This window comes from Octopus bimaculoides, chromosome 10 (genome assembly GCF_001194135.2).
Source record: "Octopus bimaculoides isolate UCB-OBI-ISO-001 chromosome 10, ASM119413v2, whole genome shotgun sequence".
Lineage (NCBI taxonomy): Eukaryota > Metazoa > Mollusca > Cephalopoda > Octopoda > Octopodidae > Octopus > Octopus bimaculoides.
Window position 1 is genome coordinate 92,800,262 of NC_068990.1, and position 24,957 is coordinate 92,825,218.

The 24,957-nt window shown below is 36.0% G+C and overlaps 2 protein-coding genes across 2 annotated transcripts in view; one reads left to right on the forward strand and one right to left on the reverse strand.

Annotated features, from left to right (window-relative positions):
- The first annotated feature begins 1,882 nt into the window (after positions 1 to 1,882).
- On the forward strand, positions 1,883 to 20,117 carry LOC106876569 (eukaryotic translation initiation factor 4E). The gene is made up of 7 exons (XM_014925168.1): positions 1,883 to 2,035; positions 6,751 to 6,947; positions 7,036 to 7,099; positions 18,059 to 18,172; positions 18,340 to 18,479; positions 18,747 to 18,801; positions 18,982 to 20,117. Exons 1-7 carry the CDS (start codon positions 1,898 to 1,900, stop codon positions 19,039 to 19,041), a joined length of 768 nt encoding a protein of 255 aa, XP_014780654.1. The 5' UTR covers positions 1,883 to 1,897; the 3' UTR covers positions 19,042 to 20,117.
- The window catches only part of LOC106876566 (HEAT repeat-containing protein 1), a 45,960-nt gene continuing 40,598 nt past the window's right edge, over positions 19,596 to 24,957 (reverse strand). Inside the window, exons 40-45 of the mRNA XM_014925162.2 lie at positions 24,309 to 24,379; positions 23,685 to 23,785; positions 22,643 to 22,779; positions 21,818 to 21,970; positions 20,998 to 21,106; positions 19,596 to 20,897 (exon numbers count right to left, since the gene is read on the reverse strand). Of these exons, the coding sequence (XP_014780648.1) occupies positions 20,809 to 20,897; positions 20,998 to 21,106; positions 21,818 to 21,970; positions 22,643 to 22,779; positions 23,685 to 23,785; positions 24,309 to 24,379 (660 nt within the window). The 3' untranslated portion in view covers positions 19,596 to 20,808. The remainder of the gene's footprint in view (positions 20,898 to 20,997; positions 21,107 to 21,817; positions 21,971 to 22,642; positions 22,780 to 23,684; positions 23,786 to 24,308; positions 24,380 to 24,957) is intronic.

The window sequence follows — 24,957 nt, forward strand, 5'->3', positions numbered from 1 at the left end:
AGCGTGGCCGTTTTCGTGCGGGTGACACGTAAAAGCACCCACTACACTCTCTGAGTGGTTGGCGTTAGGAAGGGCATCCAGCTGTAGAAACTCTGCCAAATCAGACTGGAGCCTGGTGTTGCCATCCGGTTTCACCAGTCCTCAGTCAAATCGTCCAACCCATGCTAGCATGGAAAGCGGACGTTAAACGATGATGATGATGATGATGATGATTATTATTAAACATACTTCACTCTCCCCAAACAGTCTCACGACTTCTATCCACCACGCTATCTGTTCTTCTAACCCCTGACACCCTGTCACTACCATCTTTATCTCTCTTCACAACTCCACCCTAAATATACCCACATATGCTCATATACTGCAGGGTAGCCATGTATCTCCTCTAATCCTCCTCTGACCTCTTCTTTCATACTTTTAACCTCTCATGCTAACCTTCCTGTGATACCACTACACCTCTTGTGTCCAAAGCTTGCACTGTGTACAACATATGGAGTTTCTACCACACACACACACACACAGGGCTTGAGAGAGGTATTCAGTCTTGCTGATGGCTAGTCAAACTCTGTAGTGGCGCCGTGAAGAAATACATCCAATGTGCTCTGTGAAGTGGTGAGTGCAGTGTCGACCTATTCTGGCATTGGTGTAGCTTTCAATGCCAAAATTTGGCACAATTCCTTCCAGATGTATATTACTGCATACCTCTCCCACCTTTGCTCCAGGGAGTAGAGGCTTGAAAGAATCTTTAGCATGTAACCGTTCAGTAATGTGAATTGGCTGTTATAAGACTAAATTTTTAATACTGTATGAATAACACACACACACACATTGTATATCTATGATGTGGTCTGACCTGGGGCTAAACAACAAAAATAGTTTATTGAGTCCATCATTTTATTGTTTGAGAATGATTACATCCAGGTGAAAAGGCTTCTTCATTCACCTGTATAAATTGATTTTTTTTCTAAACAAAGCACATCATATTTATACAGGAATTTACATGTGTTATTGTGGCCCTCAAAGAGAATTAGTATCAGAAGTGAGCAATGACTTACTATCTTTGAAACAGAAATTAATTCCAAGAATTAAATACCAAATTTTAAATCAGCACTTTTTACAGCTGATGATTTGATCATAATCATAGCTTGGACACTGATCAAATGGACAGGCATGCCGTAGAAGTAGTCTGTTTGACAAAGCAGTCATATCTTTTGGTGTAGCTCTGACCACGGCTGCTGCAGGAATAACCTAGGCTCGGTGAACAGTATAAAGTTACTGGATAGTGCAGATATTTGATTTTTAACTTAGCTCATGGATTCAAAAATATATTTATTCCATTCGCCATAATTTCTCTACAAAATTACCGGTTGGCGTTTGTAGCGAAGAGGAAACTCAAGCGCAAATGCCAAAGAAAGTGGTAGAATTTGTTTTCAAAGATTATATTAACTTGATGGAGAGGGACGTCTCCCGTTTTATTCAATTGAAGATAAGTTTGTTGGGAGTTTAAATTTGAAATACATAAGTCTTCGAATTACCAATTTTAGGTAATTTTCATGTGCATTTTAAATAATAATAATAACCACTGAAATAGAATTTACTTTAAATATTCGAAATTGTTATTGTAAACCAATAAAATAATTGCTAATTGCCGGCTAAATAACGGGGGGGGGGTAGTTCACGATACACAGGAATCGAGATTTCGATTCCCAGTCGAAACACGTCCCACCGTAACTTTTTCGGAAATGCATAAATGCCGCAATTATTTTCTCATCTTATAAATAAGGTCTTGTAAATATCGAATAAAGAATTTTAATAACCATTTAGAATAGCATTTAATATAAAAACTTGTATTTAACACACAGACACACACACACTGAGCTGCGAGTTGGTGTGTGATATGAAATCGAGACATTCGGATATTTCCGTTAAAAGACGCCACGATTGCCTCGTTCTCGTGCAACGCCGGCTACCACGTGACAGTGAAGAGATTATCTTTACAACTATCATGGCTTCCGAGCAAGTTGAAGAGCGAGAGGTAAGTGTCTTCTTGTTTCACACACATGCAGCTATCCATCTCTGTATACACACCCTCCATCCTGTTTTCCTCCTCCATGGATTTGTCTTCTTTTTTCTTTCTTACTTCATCTATAATACACCCGTCATTCGGTCGGTTTTTTAATGCTGTTACTGCCTCTCCACTGTCTCCCTTTTGTCTCATAACCACACACACAACCTCATACGTGTACATTAAATATTTCTGTGTGTATCTACAATATATACATACACACCACATATACATATGCCTGTGTGTATAATACATATATAATACCGAAAACGACAAGGCGTCAGAACGAGCGAAGTGTGAAATATTAAATTAAAAAAACCTGAAACTCTACACGCATCGTGTATTGAGTACTTCCATAGGAAAACCATCGAAGTCGGCTTCTATCGAACCACGAAGTAACCGATAGATGTACGTGTGTATATATTATATATATATGTGTGTGTGTGTGTGTGTATAGAAAGTGTAATATGTGGTGGGATTGTTCCGTTCACCTTTTCCTGAGTTTCTCGAATATTCTCAAATGCACACACATGTATAATATAACCGCTTCAGACAAAATCCATTTGATTTTTAAACCTTATTGAACAATGTAGGCAAGCTTAGCGAAGGCATCCCATCTCTGCTCTAACGCCGTGTAACATGTGTTCAAACGAAACGCTTTCCGATTTTTCGCCCATCGTTTTATTAAACTTGCAACACTTCCTAACCACCTTTTTAACCCCTTATTTTTAATATATATATATCTGTCTTTCAGAAATCCTTTAACATGTGTCTCTCTCTCTCTCTCCAACCCATCTTTGTCGTCTGTCTATACTGTCACACCTTGCATTATCATTACTTTCACACAACAATTCTTTCAGGTGATTTTCTTTCATTAAACACTGTTTTTTCAAATAGAAAAAAAAAAAAAATAACGAAAACTCCTCATTACACTTTGTTCGGCCCGAATTTGTGCCTGACGTGAGTTTGATTAAAAACGTTACTGATTTACGATGTTATTACACATGCATACACACACACACACACACACACTCTTACCTATCTATCTCTATATACACACACACACACACACACACAGTTATTCACAGTTTATCAGTAACAGTTTAGGTGTTAAAATGTAACGCTATCGGTCGTATCGATCAAGCAATCCTTTAATACACACACACACACTATATATATATATGTATATAGTTTTAGGGAAAAGAACCAAGGTTCATGAAAATCCTGTCACATATATTTATATATATTTTACTGTCAAACTTGATTTAATTTTAATTTTTAATAAATTGATTTTAATTGAGTTTTTACCTGTAATTTTGGATTTTATCCCTGATATTATTATTATTATTATTATTATATATACACACACACACAAACATGTATAACATACACCCACCCACAAAATTGTATGACTAGTTTTTCTTTGTTAATATACATATTAGGTTAGCGGGTTTTTTTTAAAGAAGTAGCCTGTTTAATATTAACATTTGTAGAGAATCTTTTTGTTAGACTTCTTCACATAGTACGTGTGTGTGTGCGTGCATATAATACATATATGTGTTTGCAGTATTCTGTAAGTGCTGTTAAGTCGGTTAAAATAATTTTGTGGGAGAGATATCCAAGAATGCTGTGTATGAAAAGTGAAAAACTGTGGCGGTTTTGACAGTGCACCACAGCTAGGTTTTGCTACCACCTCACTCGCTGCTCCTCTCACTTTCCCTCTCTTTCCCACCAAACCTTATTTTTCATTTACCATCTCCAACTCTACAAAAGACTTGCCATTTCGTCATTGGCAACTTTACTGCTCTGACTTCCTTTTTTTCATAGTTGCATTCAGTTTAGCCACACTCATCCATCGGGATTTTTTTGATAAATATAATTTTCGAGTTTTGATCGCTGCATTGTTTCTTCCCACCATATTTTAAATAGTCATACCTCACACACACACGCTCGTATAATATTACATCAGTTTTTACTTATTTTCTTTGCCGACAGTTTCTCTTCTCACTTGTCTACAACACTACCTTTCATTTTCCCTTAATAAGAATTTAAAATATCTTTATATTTCTTTGCCTGTTTTGTCTTTATTCCAACAACTTTAATGTTCGTATCTTGAGACGAATAGATTTTCCCCTATTTTTATCGAACCGCATTTGCGGCCGAAGTGGGTGGTATTGTTAGCCTAACAACTTAGCTTAGGGAGTTATTGCTGCTTAATGAGACTGATGTTGGAGAAATGTTTCATTTGAAACCCTTCAAATAACTGTCATCCCATCACCCCATTGTTATAAGGACCCTTTAGGTAATGTAATTCTAAATTTCGCCTAAAAAGACAGTATGGTCACGTTTGGAATGTCTTTGATTAGGACCGACCTGGTTGATCAATCAGGAATAGAAACCGGCTCGTATTGTTTACCACTATTTGAATTACCTGGTCCTACATGATGCTGTGAACGTTTAACTAACATATAAAACGCACACGTGGATTAGAATTAAAAAGTATTTAAAAAAAATTACTTGACTCGTCGCAGAAAAATTCTTTTACATAAATGTATAATTTAGCTTAATGAAATAAAAATACTCTATCTGCTGACTGTTGTGGTATTCATTAACTTCAAAACAATGTAGTTTTGTAATTAACAAAATTAATTAGTATTATTCTTCCACCGTATGTTTGAACTAGTGTATATATATAGTAGTGTGTTTAGGAGGTAAAACCCACTTGTATTGCTAACCAGCTGTTTACAAACAGGTTATTTAGCAGAGAAGCTGAGAACGGTTAATTCAGTGTATAAATAGCAGATAATACTTATATTTATAGCCACGACCTTCATGTCTTCATTTCCAAAACAATTTCTAATTACTATCACTAATTGATTAATATTTTAAATACTTCTTTTCCTCCCTTCCTCTAACAGCGAAGTGTAAAACTTATCTTTGGCAGACATACATTTTGCTGCCAAAAATATTTTCCAGACCATTTTCTGATACTTTTCCAGAAAATTCTTTGTCATATTAGACGGAATACAATTTGATGTGTATAAATCCTTTGGCCCATTAAAATTAAATATCAGTTAAAAATATGCGTTTACTTAAACTGTGTACTAAAACTAAAGCCCGTTTTAAATGTTAAGTTTTGAGCTACTACTACTTGGACGTTTGTTGTTTATACGGTAACTTCTTACCTTGATACAACTTGCAGCGGAGTTATAAGTTGGTTGGAATTGATCCTGTTACATACAACAGTCCCTGAAGGATTGAAACTGTCAGTTCTGGCAGGATTGAGAATATACCCCCAAAGCTCTTCACTGTCTTTAAAAAGTAACTCGAGAACTAGGTTTTAAGTGACCGATTTAATCCTTTATCATGTCATCATCATCATTTAACGTCCTTTTTACACGCTGGCGCGGGTTTGTTGGTATCACTATTTTCTTTTATGCACTAAACATCGATGTAACTTTATTCATTTGATAACTGCAACCACTTTTGCAAAATATATTAATCTTAAATATTTTGTTTTTAATACATTTTCCATACCTATTTGGATAGGATAGTTTGTGTGGGAGCAAGTCCCCCCCCCCCCCAGTCAAACTGCAGCAGACAGTTTAGGCATCCCCTGAGACTGCCTCTTGTTCCATGATACAAATTCCAGTTTTAAAGTGATTGTTAATTTAGGTTCCAAACACCTGTTTAATGAGTTATTTTTGCTAAATAATTTTAAACATTAATTGAAACTAGTATATTTCAACTGAAATATGGTGGTAACTAAAGGGTTAAAATATTCAATATCAGCTCACAACCTCCTTGAAGCTAAGATTGCATGGATGTTTTCAGTTTCATTTCACAATTGTTGAACTCAACCCCTTCTCTCATCTGCAATGTCTTTAAATCACAACTCCACTGTTTAACTCTTGTTTTTCATTATCATGACACCATTGTTCTGAACTTGGTTACCTTATCCTTAACCACTGCTGTTCTTTCTTCTTCTACCTTCTTGATCATAACCTATGATTTAAAACTATTTTAATGACCATGTCATCTCCCCACCTCATTGCCATTCTGGGACTTTAACTTCTGCCTCTCTTTTAAAACCTAACAAATATTTTGTATAAAAAAAAGTGTGTAAAAAAAAAAAAAAAATGAAGATAATGACAGGTCACAAGCAAACTTTGAATTGTTTTATAAACTCCTTCTCCTGTTCACTTCTAGAGTTGTCACCTCCATTACAAAAATAACCTTGTCTGTTACTTTGTCTCCGTATTCTTTTACTGAAGTTCTTAGCAGTGTCAACTGTCACTGAGTCTTAAAGCATGTTCTTTGTCGAAAAGACTGTGTTGTATATTGAGGAATTGATCTCCAGGAAGCTTCCTCTGTAGATAACAGCCAGTCAACTAAGGCATAAAGCTGACTTTTTTTCTTTTAAACACCAATGATTATTTCCATTTGTTTTAATTCCACAGTCACCAGTCTTTGTTGGCTCTCCTCATTGTCTTGCTTTGGTGGTCAAAGTCTGAAACTTGACTTGTATTCAGTAGTGTTTAAAAATTTTTTATCTACTAACATTAATGAACTACAATTTCACTTGTAGTCATGACTTTTTTCTTTTTTTTACTGTTATGAATTTTTACCAAATAGAGTTTATATATATTTTAGAATAATCTAGCTGTGTATTTTTCTTACAATAGGAAAACCGGCAGAGTCCAGACCCTGAGTCAGGTGAAGAGAATTCTGAATCGTGTGACACTGTTTCTCCTGATGCCCTTATCAAGCACCCATTGCAATTCAAATGGGCTTTATGGTTTTACAAAAATGATAAAACTAAAAATTGGGTTTCCAACTTGAAATTAGTGACAACATTTGATACTGTTGAAGACTTCTGGTCGTAAGTAAAATGTTATTCAATATTTGAAAATTTCTATTTAATCTATGGTTAAATTTGGTTGTTAATTTTTTTTCTTTCTGTTTTTCAGGTTATATAACCATGTTCAGAGAGCTAGCAAGATCCCATATGGCTGTGATTATTCTATGTTCAAGGTAAGCTTTGGCTATTCTGTGTTGAAATACCTGATAATAGTACTGTCTTGCTAATGCTTAAAGATAATGGATAGTTGAAGAGAGTTTAGAATGGCTTATCTCTTTAAAAAGTTTGACCAATGAAAACAACTGTGGTAAAACCTACAGTGTACTGATTTAAAGATCATTTACATTACTTACATTGACATATTTGTCCTCATCTTCTTTAACACGTTTTGGCTGATATACTCTCCAGCCTCCATCAGGTGTCTTGGGGAAATTTCGAACCTGAGTTCTCATTCCTAAGGTATTCCGTCAAATGTTAATAATGTACATAATTCCTCATCTCGTGTAGAACTGTTAGCAACATATAATAATCATCTCAAAGCAGAAACAGTATAATTTGAAATGGTTGATAATCACTGAATCTGCACCTTACAGCACATATATGAAAATGTAGACTTTGCATAAAAGAATCAATTAGTATCCTTTATGCCAGCAACAAAAATAAAAATGTACTATTAAATAAGATTACGGATGTTTTAGTCTGCTGTAAGCATAAATATTTATCGACTTTTAAATTTTTTGCTGTATAAAAATACGGCTTAGATTAGAACGCATAAATATATGGATTTAAAATCATTTAATGTCCGCTTTCCATGCTGGCATAGGTTGGACAGTTTGACTGAGGACTGGCAAGCTAGAAGGCTGTACCAGGCTCCAATCTGATCTGGCAAGATGTCTACAGTTGGATGCCCTTCCTAACCACTTCGAGAGTGTAGTGGGTGCTTTTCACATACCACCGGCACAGGAGCCACTGGCATCGGCATCAGCAATGACTTCACTTGACTCAACAGGTCTTCGTAAGCATAGTTTATTGGCCAATGATGGAAGGGTACTCTTAAATGGGCTGGTTATGCTGCACTGGTCTCACTTGGATTGCCAGGTCTTCTCAAGCACAACATATCTCCAAAGGTCTTGGTTACTTGTCATTGTCTTGGTGAGGCTCAACGTTCAAAGGTCGTGCTTCACCACCTCATCCCATGTCTTCCTGGGTCTACCTCTTCCACAGGTTCCCTCTACTGTTAGGGTGTGACACTTTTTCACACAGCTGTCCTCACCCATACACAACACGACCATACCAGCGCAGTTGTCTCTCTTGCACATCATATCTGATGCTTCTTATGTCCAACTTTTCTCTCAGGGCGCTTACATTCTGTCATGTATGCACACTGACATTACACATCCAGCAGAACATACTAGCTTCATTTTTTTTGCAAGCTTACGCATGTCCTTAGCAGTCATGGCCCATGTTTTACTGCCGTATAGCATAACTGTTTGCACACGAGTCATACAGTCTACCTTTTTCTCTGAGCGAGAGGCCCTTTGTCACCGGCAGAGAATATTCCAATAGGCCACAAGTTAAATGATTAGTCACACGCTCATCTGTCTACCTATTCAACTATTTTTCTTTATAAACGATTCTATCTCAGCATCTATTTTGTCAATTATATTTTTAATTATTTAATTATTTGACGTCTACCCACCAATACAAATTCATCATGTAGAACTTGACTTTACCATGAATAGTGAACCCTGAAGAAGAAAATATTATTTCGATGGAGCTGAATATGGATTGTTCCTACAGCCCTTTAATATTTTCTGAAACGGCTGTAGGCTTTTAACTGACTTTTACTTTTCGTGATATTTCGTATTGCTGAACTTTATTCATAATTTTTAATCTCCCTCAATTACATGTATCTACACACACGTTTCTTATGTTTTTATGTTATCATTATATACTCGAATAGAATGTCTTCATTTAAATTTTTATTTGAATTATTTTAATATATACATGTGTTTATTGATCCTGAAGTACATGAATGGAACAATGTATCCCGTCCAATCGCGTCTTATAAATCACTGGAAACATTTTGTTTATTTGGATGTAAATTATGGATAACCAAAGTTTATCTACAAAATTTTATTGTATGTGTGTACACACACACACACACACACACACACACACACACACACACACACACACACACACACACACACACACACACATATTAAGATTACCACTGCTCTTTACCCTTGTAATTGAACATTTCAGCAATTTTGTGTGTGAATATATTTTATTAGTGCACATATAACCATCTCAAAGATAGTCGCTCTGAGATTGGGATTAGTTTTTCTGGTGATCATCTTAAAGGCAGTAGTATGTATGGTTTGAAAGGAATCGAGCTGATTATTTCTAACTTTCAATGAAAGCTTTTCAGCTGCTTTTTTGCATATCAGGAGACAATGATTTATGTGAGCTTAGAATGCTGCTATTTTTAGCTGGCCAATATCCATAGCAGTCCTTGTTTTTTAGTCCCATGATAACTCTAATCTACCCTATGAAGCCATGATCTCCCTACTTGTCTATTTGAGGGAGATTTATTTCTGACATTTCAAGTAACTGTTTAAAGACCGTGTCAATAGTTGTTGTTTAACCCCAGGTCAAGTCTGATCAGGCAAACCTGTAAAAATGCTCATCATAACTATCACATCTTCCTTATAAAAAATGGTTTGAGTGTCTTTTTGTATATTAGGAAGTATGTTGTTCTCCATATCCTTTAAGACTGTAGGTTTGTGAGTTGAGGGAAATTTGGTTACTATTTCTAGCATTTCAAACAATTACTCCAAGGCTCTGCTTATTTCATAGAATGTTAAGTTGTTACTGTTTAGTTCTGAGTTTCCAAAAAGCATTCAAGTTGTGTCTGTTTAGCCGTTTTGGATATTCATTGTCTGATGGTATATTTCATTTGCTAGTTTTCTTCAGAGACAAATTCTGGTATTTTGTTCTGTTTTGCCTTTCTGGTACACTTATGTGCATTATATTCAACTGATAGATAATCCAATAATTTGCACAATTCATATTAAAGTTTGCATGTTCATTGAATATTAAGCTCATGACTCATTATCTATGCTGATGTTCAAATGAAATTTAAGTAATTTTTATTTTGTTGAATTTACCTAGAATTAGATTCACTTTGAGACAAAAATTACGAAACAGATTTGGTTAAGAACCTTTCATTAAATTGTGTTCCAAAAATCTCATATGTTGATAAATATAAAATTAGCTGTTTTATTAAACCAGTGCAAATTCAAGATTATTTTAGAAATATAGTTAAGGGTCTGTAAAGTGTTTGGCAATCCAGCCTTAGAAACCATTCTAGAGTAGACATTGTGGCAGAACGTAGACCTTTGTTTTGTCAGATCCTGTCAAACTGTCCAACCCATGCTACCCTGGAAGCTGAGCATTTTATACCTCATCATCATTTAACGTCCGTTGTCCATGCTGGTATGGGTTGGACAATTCGACTGGGCTGGCAGGCTGGAAGGCTGCACCAGGATCCAATCTGATTTGGCTGGATGCCCTTCCTAATGCCAACCACTCCGAGAGTGTAATGGGTGCTTTTATGTGCCGCTGGCACGGGTGCCATTTGTGACACACCGGTATCTGCCACGACTGCGATTTTGCTCGGCGTATATATATATATATATATATATATATATTTTGGGGCATGTGTATATTTGTAGGGGTACTGCTCTGCTGATCATCCTTCTTATCTACCTGTTGATTAGCTTCCCTCTTTCACTCCTCTGAATCACTTAAATAACTCTTCTCTCTCTTATCTCTCCATCACCTATGAACTACCCCCTTCATTGTACCTCCCCCCATCCTTCACTAGGCCTATGTATATGAGACTATTGGTTTATCCTCATCACTGTACCTGTACCCACCTCTACTAATGTCCATCTCCCTCCTCACCTTGGTCATTACTTTATCAGTCATGCCTTGTATTATTATTCTTTGCCCAACTATTGCCATCCCCCTCTCCCTGCCCTGTCCTTCACAACTCAGCTCCAGCCATTTTCTCTGGAACCTGTTCATCCCCATCCATTCTCTCTTTCTTGTTCTCTTCTGTTGTACTTTCCATCCATTACTACTCCATATGAAGTAGCCCTGGACCCTCTCCACACAACTTCTTCGTCCTAACTAACCAGGTTTCCTTTTACCCTCCTTTTCACAACTATAAATCTCTCATACCTCACCCTCGTCACCTTGTCTAAAATCATCATACACACTCCACTTCTCCTGTTATAGGGCTTACTTTAAGCCCTTCAGTCTTGCAAGTTGCAAAGTGATGCCCCTGGTTGCTGGTACCCACAAAGAAGCAATCTGTAAAGTGGTTAGGGATAGTAATGGAGCATGACTCAACGCCCAACTCCTCAGATCCTGTCCAGCTTATGCCATCATGGAGAGTGAATATTAAATGATGGGGACATCAGTGTGATTAAGAAGTCCCTCATTTTCTGGATTTAATTCCACTGTACAGCATCTTGAACAAATGCCTTCTCATGGCCTTGACCCAATCTAAGTGTTATTAGTCTAATTTGGTAGACTCTGTGGAAACCTGCTGTGTGTGTTTCCCTTGAGTCCCAGTGTAGGACGTTAGAAATAAGACCAGTTTCTCCTTTTGGAGCTCAAACCATGTCTCTATTTCATTCTGGGTGATTGCAATTCTAACAACACTAGAAAGATCTTGCCATCTACTTCTGTATAAATGTTGAAGCTTAAACTCTCAGTAGTACCTCATACCCTATGTGGATCACTTGAGTTGTTCATTGCATCATATTCCCAGTGCCATGCATCTGCACTCAGTGCCTAGACCTCACTCTGACGAAGTACTGTACTCATTGGACAAACTTCGCATAGCTTGCTCTGAACTTTTAAACTGTCTTTTCTTTGGTTGTTATTTTTCCTACAATCACCTGCAGTACTAAATACTTTGAGGTAACCAAAAAAAATGACTATTTCTGACAAGCCACCTGAGCAGGTCATGAGCTTCATATGTGCTCCTATTGCTAACTACTCCTCTGTATCTTTCACACCTTACATCCTGGTTCTCTGTCAACCTGCCAGAAATTTCATTCCACATTTTTATGCACTTGTTTCTTTCGCTGAATACACAATATTGAGTTCCTGCCTACTCCTTTTCATAAACAGATCTACTCACGCCCACAACATTCTCCCATCACACACTGGCTTGGTGCAACAGTAATAAGTATTTTAATATACCTCAACTAAAATTTTATTTATTAAAATCTGCATATTTTTGCCAACAAAAAAATCCATCTATTCCAAGTAGCATGAAATTCTGAAGTCTTGGATCTGATCATTTTTCTCAAGCATTTTGGGAAGTTAAGACCTTTAGGAAATGGTGGTAGTTGGTCTAAGTAAAATTTATGGAATAAACTGGATGGAGTAATTTCATAGCCCAGCTCAGTCTACAGTTCTTCCAGATATGTGGTTGGGAATTATTATAAGGAATTGGTCCTTTTTTGATTGACCACCTGGCGAGATTTAAACATGGTAGTTTTTGGTGCATTTTGTTAATTTCCTGGCAATACTTATCTGCGTTGGTGTTTTCACTAAGTTTCATGAAATAGTAGATGGTTCCATTTAACTACCAAACAATGGCCATAACCTTCTTTTAATCTAATTGTCGTTTGATAAAGTGTTTTGGTGCTTCACTTATTGCCAGCTGTAGTATAGAATCTGTTTTTAGTCACAATGTGCAAAACGAGCATCGGGAAGCTTTGTATCTTGTGCAGCGATCATTTTTCTAATATCTGCTTGGTTAATGTATCAAATTGATGGTCCATTTAGTATTTTGTTTTTACACAATACATCGTCAGTCTGCTTTCCATGCTGGCATGGGTTGGACAGCTTGACTGAGAACTGGCAAACCAGCAAGCTGCACCAGGCTCCAATCTGATCTGGCAATGTTTCTACAGCTGGATGCCCTTCCTAATGCCAACCACTCCAAGAGTGTAGTGGATGCTTTTCATGTGGCACTGACATTGACCACACTTGAATGGTGCTTTTTACGTGCCAGTCAAGCAGCACTGGGATTGGCTGGGAGTTCTAACCAGCTGGTGGGGGTCACTATCATTGTTTCCCACAGACCAGTAAGCAGTTGTATTGCTTACATTATTGATGGGATTTATTAACTTACAACAATCTGATACCGAGTCCTTCATATGATCTTGAACAATGGTAGAAGTACTAAAGATGTGACCATTAGAAGCACCACAAGATATTGAGAAATGCTCATTGACAAGCTGATTCTGTTGCAATTATTTTGGTAAAGGGTCATTCGAATCTAAAAAAGATAAGGGTTTAAGTTGTAGCTACAGCATGCCCTAGAGAATAATCTACATTAAAACAACTAGTATTATTTTGCTGCAGGTTTAATAAAGTTTATCTTGGTGTAATCACAAATGTTTCAGGTTAATTTTAAAAAGTCCTCTGCTACTTTTTCTATGTCAATTTTCGAATCCTGTTAGAAACTGGAGTTAGTCCTGTTTAAAAGTTATAAAAATATAAATTGTATGAATGGGACGACACTAGGTACTTGGATGTAATGATTACTGTACATGGTGAATGAGGTTTGGGCCTGTTATGTCACCTTCATCTTCCCAGGCGAGCTGAATACAAATTTGTGTTTTCACGTAAATGTACAAGATATTGATTCCTGGGTATTGGTTTCTTGTCTCAAAGCTGTATTTGTGTTCCAGTTAGTGTCTGTAACTTAGAAGCTGCACAACTAATAATCAGAAAAAGCATTCTGAGATATACCACCTTCATCTCCATTAGTGTAATGAAGGTGATGTTGCAATGTTGATGTGCATACTTCATCACTCATCCAGGCCAAGATTTCTTAAGGAAAAAGTTGAAGAAAATACTAAATAGGCTTTGCTTCTAAAGTTCAACAGTTTTATAGGGTCCACAGCACTAATGTAAACATTGATGCAATGATTAACTACATAATTCCACTCCTGCTTAGAATCGATAGATTGTTGATGCATGCAGAGAATTCTGAAACATTCAATCATTTTCTCCAAGTCCATGCTCTCTTTCTCTTATAAAATCATTAACAACGAAATTAATGAATAATGATATCACCAAATTCTAACTGCTTGAGGAATTAACCCCCATGATTCTCTGAAAGTGAAAGAAAAAATTTCAAAGAAGTTCACTTCAATGTACAAGGTGCAAACAGCAAATCTTTTAACAAGCACTTCCTTCTGTTCTGAGACTAAATTCTTCTCCTACAGAAGAATGCTTAGTTCCAGTTTTTGACTCCAAACAACAATGCTATTTGAATTGTGTTTCTGTGCAGTTCTGGACCCTGGCAACAGTTGCATTGATTCACATTAGGAAACTTTAAAAGTTAGAGAATTAACAACAGTTGTGAACCAACTAGAAACTTAAATCCTTATGTTTCTTGTTTTCTATAAATTGATATTGAGTTAACAATACTTTTAGAACTGCCATTGTTTGACTACTTCAGTAGTTATCTAACCAAAGGCTATTTGCAGAACCCTTATCACTCACATGGAGATATCTACCATCTGTATGAAATATGGTCATGAAAGTGTCATTGTTCTTGGCATTATTATATCTATTGGACTCTTTAAACCTTTGTTACTAGATTTCAACTATATCCTTCAATTGAATTTAAACTGGTTTTGTAAAACAACTATCTGAATTTTGTACAAAAATCCCTGTTTACAATGAATGAGATGGAATAAATTGCAATTATGAAGTTGCTTACATATATTGTGTTTGACTTACACATGCAGTGTTGCTAAAATCTGTAGAATTATTCTATAATATAGTGTTAAAATGTAATATTTCTGAGAGGTAAAGATAGCACAAAACTTTGAAATTTGTTAGTATTTGAAATTTATGTATATAATCCTTATTAGCCTCAAGAGACTGGATCTACACCCAAAACGTTTTTCTTTGGTCTGGTGGGCAAAGCAGCATCTACTGTAACTGTAGAGATACATTCCTTATGAGACAAATTGACTCTCATAAGCAGAACTTGTTAGTTTATTTAAATAAGTCAAGAACAATGTAAATCTGATATTTAGAAGAAAATCATTTCCATTAAGATACTCAAAAATTCCTCTATTTCTTTTTATGGTAAGATGTAAAGAAATGCACTCTGCAGAAATATTTCAATAGAATGTCCATTTCGATCTTTCTTCTAAGGTTAGAATTCTCAGTACAACCCCCATGTCTGTTAATCTTTTCTGTTTTATGTAGTTGGACTGGATTGAGTAAGGGGTAACTCTCTCTGACATTTGACTTTCCCACCCAAAGTTTTTTTATGTGTGTATCCTGCCTTTAATTCCATTGCTAAAACTTGCAGTTAGTCACATGACTTTTGAGCTCCTTTGTGGATTTAATCATTGAATTGAAGTGATTTCCACCACCAATATATCTGTTATGTTTACAATGAGTATCCTGTCTCTAGTCACATGATGGAGGAAGAGAAAACCCCAAATTATATATGTCCCATGTTTGCAATCACTTGTATGTTTCAGTAACTTCTAATTCCTGTGTCAGTTTGACTGAAGTAGTGTTGCTGTCAAAATACAAAAGTTGGTCTGAATTATTTGTATGGAATGGCTAAAACTTTGGGACCATGTTGACTTACATTATCTTTCTTGCCACTACAAACCGAGAACCCACAACAGTAACTTTTATCCAATTTTAAGATCTTATTCCATTTTGTGGGTTTGCCTTTTTTTATATTGTTGACAACCTCCTGAGATTACAATTTAATTTACATGTCCGGAAGTAGTCATTATTTACTTTACCTATATTTATGGTATCCTGGGAAAGTAATCTTACAGTTTCACACACCTCGAAAATGTTCATGAATAAATTGGTTTCATTAAGAAAAAATGTAATTTTTTCACTATCGTATTTAGAACAGAAGGTCACAAATTTTGTTTTAGATAATAAATTTGATGCAATTTTTATCTTAAAAGCTATTGTAATTACAAATAAATTCAGTGAAATGTAATTTTTTTTTTTTAACATTACCGTATGGGATATATTTAGCTGAGATAAATGCTATGCAAAGCTGATATGTAGATGGCAAAAATAACAAATGGCATTGAGACATGAAGGAGCCATTATTTATTTATATTCTGTGTAGTGACCCTTCTTTGTAGCTAGAGGAAACCCTTGAATTGGAATCTTCTAGTGTAAATTACCAACGAGTTTTAAGTCCCTTGGAAAATTTTTTGGAAGATAATTTAAAACTGGCCATTCTTTTCTCTTTGATGATCACTGTCAAAATTGTCCTCACTATTGCAAATTGAAAGCTTGGATTCAAATACCTCCATTTTGTTGAGTCCTTTTTATAAAAGGTGGAACATAAAAAAAAAAAGGTTGGAAAATCAAAAAACTTGGAAAGGCCATTCAAGTAGCAACAAAAGTTGGATGTACGACAAATGTTTAACCCAGTGAAATAAAGAGTAACGCGAGATGTCTATTGATTTAAATATAAATAGGGAGGTAGTTTGCTAACAAGAGTCAGTCTCTTGAAGGTGAAGCTAATATCGTTCACAAATATTAATTACTGCTGCTGGATTACTTTTTGGTCAAAAAACCATTATCATAGTCCATTACTTTGAGAGACCAGCTAGAACTAGTGAACAATACACAGACATCATCATTTAACGCCCGTTTTCCATGCTGGCATGGGTTGGACGGTTCGACTGGGGCCTGGGAAGCCAGGAGGCTGCACCAGTCTGATCTGGCAATGTTTCTACAGCTGGATGCCCTTCCTAATGCCAACCACTCCGAGAGTGTAGTGGGTGCTTTTCACGTGCCAGAGGGGGCTGGCATCAACCACGTTTGGATGGTGCTTTGTACGTGCCACCCGCATGGGGACCACAACTACAATTTCCATTTCATTTTGATGTTGATGTACTTGACTCAATAGGTCTCCTCAAGCACAGCAGGTTGCCCTACGATCCAAGGGACACTGTTTATGAAATTCTTTTCACTTTGCACTGGTAAACTTGATGCTTTAGTACAATATTCTTGGTCAAAGACATCACACTGTGAGATTGAACCCTTAACCATACTGCCATGTGCATGGCTTCAACCTTTTGAATTTCAACCAAAATTCTGAGTTGATGCAATTAGCACAAAGTAAATGCTGTTACGAATATATTACAATAATTTGAAGGTGACTTAGCATTTACCATGATCCTATGGTGTTGATATATGTAAAATCTCAAAACCTTTAGATGTTTCTCATTGAATCTTGTATACAAAACCTTGTAATATGTATACATGCCTTTAACTTGGGTGTTTTGAAGTCTGGGAAATTGATAGTCAAATATAATTTTGCAAGGAAATTTTAAAATATATGATTCTGGCTTATGAAGTGATTGAATTGTTCTGGTCAATTTGTGCTAAAATTAACATTGTCTGTAGAAGCATCAGCTGTATTGACCCGGCTGGAATATATGGGTAACAATCTGAGAGAGTAACACTTCTATGTATTTGTGATTCAGATTTTATGATTGTGCCATCATCATCACCTAGCGTCTGCTTTCCATGCTGGCATGGGTTAGATAGTTTGACTGAAACTGGATGCCAGAGAGCTGTACCAGGTGCCAGTTTGATTTAGCTTGGTTTCTGTGGCCGAATGCCTTTCCTAATGCCAACCACTACAAGAGTACAGTTGGTGCCTTTTACATGTTACTGGCACTGGCCACAACTATGATTTCACTTGCCTTGACGAGTCTTCTCAAACACAGCAAATTGCCAAAGGTCTTAATCACCTGTCATCACTTCTGTGAGATCAGAATTTTCCATCTTCTCATTTGACGTCTGTCTTCCGTGCTGGCATGGGAAAGCGATAAAATAGTTCATGGGTTACAATTTTGAGATATTTTGAAATTGGCTGTCAGCATAAAATGATTTGTTTTAGGGTTGCAACATTTTGAGGTTTAACGGGTTACTCGTCAATTTAACAGATTTGTCAAAATGTGTTGTACAACAGACACTGGCCTCACGTTTAAATTGTTGACCTTTATTTTTCTTTCAAGGACGGAATCCAGCCAATGTGGGAAGATGAGCAGAACCAACGAGGTGGTAGATGGGTTATTAATCTTAACAGGCAACAGAGACCTTCAGAATTGGATCATTTATGGCAGGAAACGGTAAAAATTTTCATTTTCTTTTCTTTCCTAAATTGTTGATTTTCATATTTTTAATTGATTCACTAAATTGGTTTTGTGGTTGTATAACGAGGAGGGAGGGGAGAATATGAAATTTTTTTTTTTTTTTCATCCCCCTGAAATAATTTGTATTTATTTCATTTATAAAGTTACTGTGTCTGATTGGTGAGGCTTTTGATGAAATGAGCTACATTGTATGTGGGGCTGTTGTTAGTGTCCGTGCCAAAGGTAACAAATTGGGGCTGTGGACAAGAGATGCAGGCAATGGTGATGCAAATATTAAAATTGGGTGAGTAGCATGAATATTTTTTTATTAACATAATCATTTCTGAATATCTTGTAAACGTTTGGAATGTTTAGTTTTTCTGCATATTTTGATAACCTCAAATGTTACCATTTCTAAACTAAAATAACATAAGCTGCTTCAAATAATTCTAAATCCTCACATTAGTCAATGTTTGGCTTACTGATCAACTGCCAATTGCTGCTTGCCTTTAATCTCCACCATTTTGTGGTAGATCTGTTACTGATCTTTTAAATTTTTTTTTCTTAACAGACAGAAATTGAAAGAGAGACTTCATATACCACAAAAAATTTCTATAGGATACCAGGTAATTAAATAATTTGTTTTTAAATGAGTTCAATTAAAAAAATACTCCAAGTTATATTTTGCCCATGAAGATTTTAAATGTCTAGTGTATTCTAGTTAATTTATCTTAATATTTGATGATTAATTACAAAAAAATTATTAGGTTTCACTGTTTATTTCTTTGTTCTTAAATGATTTGTAGGTGCATGAAGACACATCGAAAAAATCTGGATCTACAGCTCGTGACCGTTACACTTTATAGAAAACCATTGGTGTGTCACAAGTTCTGGTGGCCAGGATTGGGACACACACAGCCCTATACACACACACACACATTCACACCAGTCTTGCAACACTGGTGTTGCTTGGTGTGAAATGAATTCTTTGACAAGAAAATGAAGGGAGTTTTCTTCCCTTTACCTGACCCCCACTCCCAATTAAAAAAATACAAAACAAAAAACACACTTTTTTTTTTAAGGAAAAGTTATTGGCTTTAAACTATGAAAGGTTTGATGAATGAAAGTTGATGTCAGATCTGATTTTGCAGTGTAAGAAAAGAAAGCTACTTGATTCAGCATACATACACTTCAACAACCTACAAGAAGTACTGTTAAACATTCGCCATTGTTGGCCTGAAAAGGATTTAATGCCTGCTTTCTTTGATAATAAATGGAAGCAAAAAAACTATTTTGTTGACTCTTATTCCATTTTTGATACAGCATGCCCCTTTCTATAAAACAAATGTAATTTGATCCATGCATTGGCTTTCCTTTAGCAATTATCTGGAGAGATGATACAATGAAGGCTGCTGGTATCTTGTATTTTTTTTTTTTTTTTTTTTTTTTGGTAATATTTTCAGTTAAAAAAGAAATGTCTGTAATTGGTCACAACTGACTTAGCCCATAATAAATAACGGAATATAATGTGGGGGACATTTACTGTGTTCAGCTTTGATAAGTCTGATTAATATGGACTCAATTGAAACGGCTTGTTGATCACTTGCCAAATAGTTTACACAAGAACAATGTCCTCAGGAGATCTGAGTAAATAATTACACTAGCATTGTTTCTTTTCCTCTTTGTGTGTGTTGGTCAGAGACGATTCCTTTTTCTCTTTATATTTTGAAATGGTCTGTTTGTAAAAGTATACACGAGGATCAGCACTGTTTACATGTGGTGAGGTGGCATTGTGATCTCTTTCTGAGGCATCATGGTCATAGAAAAGATACTTATGTCCATGCTGCAGCAGTCATTTATGAGATTATCTGGATTCTGATGTTCCCATGCCATATTTATCTAGTTGTTGGGACAATACATGAATAAAATACTTTATCTTTAACATTTTTTTCTCTCTTCTCTTTTTAAATATACAAGTATTGTATGGTTTGCTTGTAATTTCAAAATGACCTGTTCTATCCATTGCACTATTAAACCTCTCGCAATATTTCTAAATAATACAAGCGAAAAACAAGAGGGTTTTATCACAGACCAAGGGATTATTGTTTTTAAATGGCTTGTTATACTCAGAAGTTACTATTTTATTATTTCATTAAGTTTTTAATCTTAATCTTTCAGTGTTTAAACTGGCTAGTATAGAGCTCATACTCAACCTGTTTTATGTTGGCCTCTGACACTTAGCATGCAATCTCTGAGATAAAAGATGATCAGCTTTGGGTGGCCTGTTATATACTGAAACCAGTTGAGTTGCACAGAAAAACTACACTGATCACTATCTTACTTCCTTGTAACCATTGTTGCTGCTGCTAATGACCATCCAGTACAATCTGTTTCCTTGCCAACAAGTGCTATGGAGACAGTTCTAACCTTGAACTGCCTTCATTATGTGAGTGTGTGTGTATATATAAATACAGAGATTAGGTAGTGCAGCTGAGCATGACTGATTAAGATGTGTGTGAGAATGTCCAGTCATGGAAGGGCATCCAGCTGTGAACACGATAAAGTGCAGTTAGAAAGAATTTGTTTTAAACAAATAAACCTTTATTCTTATTTACAGTTTCCAAATGAAACCCTCAGAAATATTTCTGTAAAGGTTCCCCAAGTGTTTTCTCCATTTCACACAGTACTTGTTGGCATTTCTTTTCTATTGTTTCACACTCGTCTACAACAAAAACAAAAATATTTTAGCTTTTGTCCTTGAGTAAAATCTGTAAAAAGAATTTCATGAGTTTAGTCAATTATTTTCAAAAAAAAAAAATTACCTTCCATTAGTTCTGCCAAGAATGGTACAGTCTCAGGCAGCAGATTTAGATAACTTTCTCCAAGCTTTTTATGTAATTCATTGATCATTGTTAAGCTGGCCAGCCGGACCTACAACAAAGAAGCAGTTGTAAGAGATAACACATTTATCCTCATCTTGTTTGTTAACACAACATGAGGACAAATGTCCATCAAATGTAAATAATTCCTCATCTCTTAAATATAGAACTGTAGTAAGCACAGATACAGTGTTTAATGAAGGACAGATTGTCTTGTCAGCTAACAAGTAATGTGGGTATTCCATGTAAAAGTGTTTCTGAAAGTCATGGGCACGGCAAGAATAATCTCTCTCTCTCTCTCATTATAAAATACTATTGTAACAAACAATTTTCACTGATTAGCAACTAAAGCCTTCATTCAATAATAATAATAAAATTTTTTTTAAAAAATAAATCGTAAGATTGACAGGGCAGGGAATTTGTACGTAAAATACCTTTACAAAGGTATTAATTTTGCAGAGAATGATATAATGTTAAGGTACCGGAAATGGGAAGATGTGAATCCTCTCAACATGGTGGCTGGTGTTAGAAAACACCTGGTATAAATATTCTCCTCCCACCACCATTTCTAGATCATGAGTAGAGGGAGGGGGATTTTTTTCTCTTCCTCTTGTCTTGCAAGTTAGTTGATGATCTCATTAGTGCCAGTGACACAAAAGGACCCATTACAAAGCTGCTGAATTAGAGCTCAACGTGACTCAGATCCTGTCAAAACTGTCCAACCCATGACAGCAGGTTAAATGATGAAGAGAAAAGTTCTTACGTTTACTGCAGAGTGTTTAGTCTTGAGTAAAACTTGGTAGTTGAGAGACTTCCACAACGTGTCGTCATGGGTAGCCACAGCGAGCTGGCTTAAACACGGTATTAAGTGGTCATTCACACGTTTGTTGTATCTCTTGTCATACATGTTGCTGATCTGGAAAATAGAAAACATCATTGTTTATACTTAAATGCAAACCAAATTTTGATTCGTGCATGCATGTGTCTCTTTACATTTTCACTTCTCCAAGCAATGGATGTCATTGACCCCGAGCTTTGCATACAAGATTTTCTTAAAATTTTATCTGCAATAAACCGTTTTATACTCCTATAATATACATATTTTGACAGTTCCCAATAATTCTAAGATTTTTTTAAACATAGAATGGTTACGAGGGTCCACTTGAGTAAAATAACAATCAAACGGGCCCTAGGCCAGACAGAATGTCATACACACCAGGGTCTCAATTTAATACGGTTTCATGTGTTTATATTAATTTATACAACAGGGCAGAATCATTAGAATGCTGGGTGAAATGCTTAGCAATGTTTCTGCTGGAGTTGACTTCATCCTTTCAAGGTCTATTAAATAAGTACCAGTTACGCACTGGGGGTCAATGTAATTGACATAGACCCTTTGTCTACCCTTGTTTGTCCCTTCTGTGGGCAATAAAGAAATATAATATATATATATTAGTTTATACAATAGATATTTTAAAAGCCTTAAGATGAAACATAAAAAACTAAAAAAGAACATCTCCAGTTTCACTGACTACATATGTAGTATATCTAGTTGATAACTGTAGTTGATTGATAGTGAAAACCTTACCTGGTCAACAAGAGGAGTCATCAACAGGTCGAAACTTTCTTTATTTACAAAGCCATCAGTGTCATAAAGGAAGCATTTGTGTGCACAGTCTATGACGTAGATGAGCAAGGTGGACATGTGTTTCTTCCATTGTAGGTCTAAAGAGAAAACGGCAAAGAGATGGGAAACGTGGTTAAGGCAGCAACGGTCGTCTTATTAACGTCAGGTCAGGGGAGGGAGTAATTGATCTACTTTCAATTCATCATCATCATCGTCTAACATGGGTTGGACGATTTGACTGAGGACTGGTGAAACCGGATGGCAACACCAGGCTCCAGTCTAATTTGGCAGAGTTTCTACAGCTGGATGCCCTTCCTAACGCCAACCACTCAGAGTGTAGTGGGTGCTTTTACGTGTCACCTGCATGAAAACGGCCACGCTCGAAATGGTGTCTTTTATGTGCCACCCACACAAGCCAGTCCAGGGGCACTGGCAGAATAAAAATGTTATGTGTCAGCCAAATAAACTGACGCAAACTGACTTTGTCAAGAATTATATACTAGTAAAGTTTGAACTGAAGACCATGTAGTCACTAGTCCAGCATGTGGTCAGTAGAAAGAAAAGTCCCTTAAACCCTTTTTTGACCATATTTCTGCTGAAATGCACTGCTTTTGTTTTGATTAAATTTGAAAATAATGAAGAATTTCATAAAATAACTTTGTCATTATTAAGCCAATGTTTGGAACATAAATTAACAAGTTATTTTAAGGGAAACTTCTAATTTCAGTTAATTATAAAACATGCCTCCGTGGAGAACATTTAGCTTTTTGATTGTTAATGCAGATCTGTTCTATTAGGGCTGATTTGGAATTTATAAAACAAAACAAAAAGAAACTGCTCCAGTTGGCCTGAATGACAAAGCTAGTACCAACTACTTTTTCAGAATTGTATGGTGAACCGAGGTAAGCATTAGCACTCAGCTGTAAAAACCACTGCTCACAGTAATAAACTGGCGTGGAAATGGTTAGAAAGAACAGAAATGAAGAAAGGAAATAAAACCAACCTGGATTTTTGTCTTTGTTATATTGGTCCAATACTTCAGCCATATGTTTGACAATGTGGCCAGCAAAAATGAGGAAGAGACTTCGAAGACTGACAGCAAGGCTAAAGAAAGTGAAACAGTGGAGGAATATATTGTGTTTTGTTAAAGGTTTTATATATCATCATCATCATCGTTTAACGTCCGCTTTCCATGCTGGCATGGGTTGGACGATTTGACTGAGGACTGGTGATATATATATATATATATATATGGGAGTATTGTAGTTTGCTTGAAGCATTGTGTATTGTTTTTAAAGAAAACGTTTTGAATGACACAATGCACTATAATACAAACAATATAGCAGTGACTCGATCAATTCCTAGGGATATCTGAAGAAGGAATTTTTATTCTGAAATATTATATCAGCAGTTTGGTTGTGCTGTATCTAAAATGGTAACACATATAATGGTGGGATGTGATGGCATATTTTAGACGTCGTAATCTTTTTGAGGACTAAGAATGTTAGCTTCATATAATAATAATAGAGTTGTCTTGTCTTTGGTCAAAATACAAATAGTTACTGTATTCATATTTAAGCAGGAAGTGAATCTTTTGCGAAATATAAGCCAAGTCCTGTGTACTCACCTCTCAGCCAATCGATAGAACACCAACACACGTAATTTATTGGTTTTGTCGGACACACACCAGTTAAAAAACTAGAAAATATAATAATTTACATATAAATAATTTATCGTTTATAACATTGTATTAGCCATAATAATAATAATAATAATGATAATAATGTCATTCCAGTAGTTGTAGGGGGAGCACTAACAACCAGGTTTGACGTGAAGGTAGAATATGTTCAGAAAAGAGCAAAGGTCTTGAGATTGGTACCTGGGTGTTAAGTGCTGTGAAAAGACACCCTGTGACAACAGGTTACTGTTTGCTCTTACAGAATTAACTGGAACAAGGAAAATTGAGAGCTCGGAGAAGTAAAATGGAAACTAGCAGTCAGAGAGCACAAACCTCTGCCAAGGCAACACCAACGTCCTTGCAATGATTAGCCAGAGAGGATTTCTGAGATAAACTCGACTGCTCTCACAAACGAGAATACTAAAAATGAACCTGACCGCTCTCAAACCCTGGAGGGAGATAAAGTAAAGTTGACTTCAGAGTGCCGAGAGCTGGAACAAATACGGCAAAGTTTTTCAACTGAACTCAGATTGCAAGACATAGTTATCTGACAATCACTTTGATGCTAATTGTATTTCAGTCAATAAAATGTTTAAAA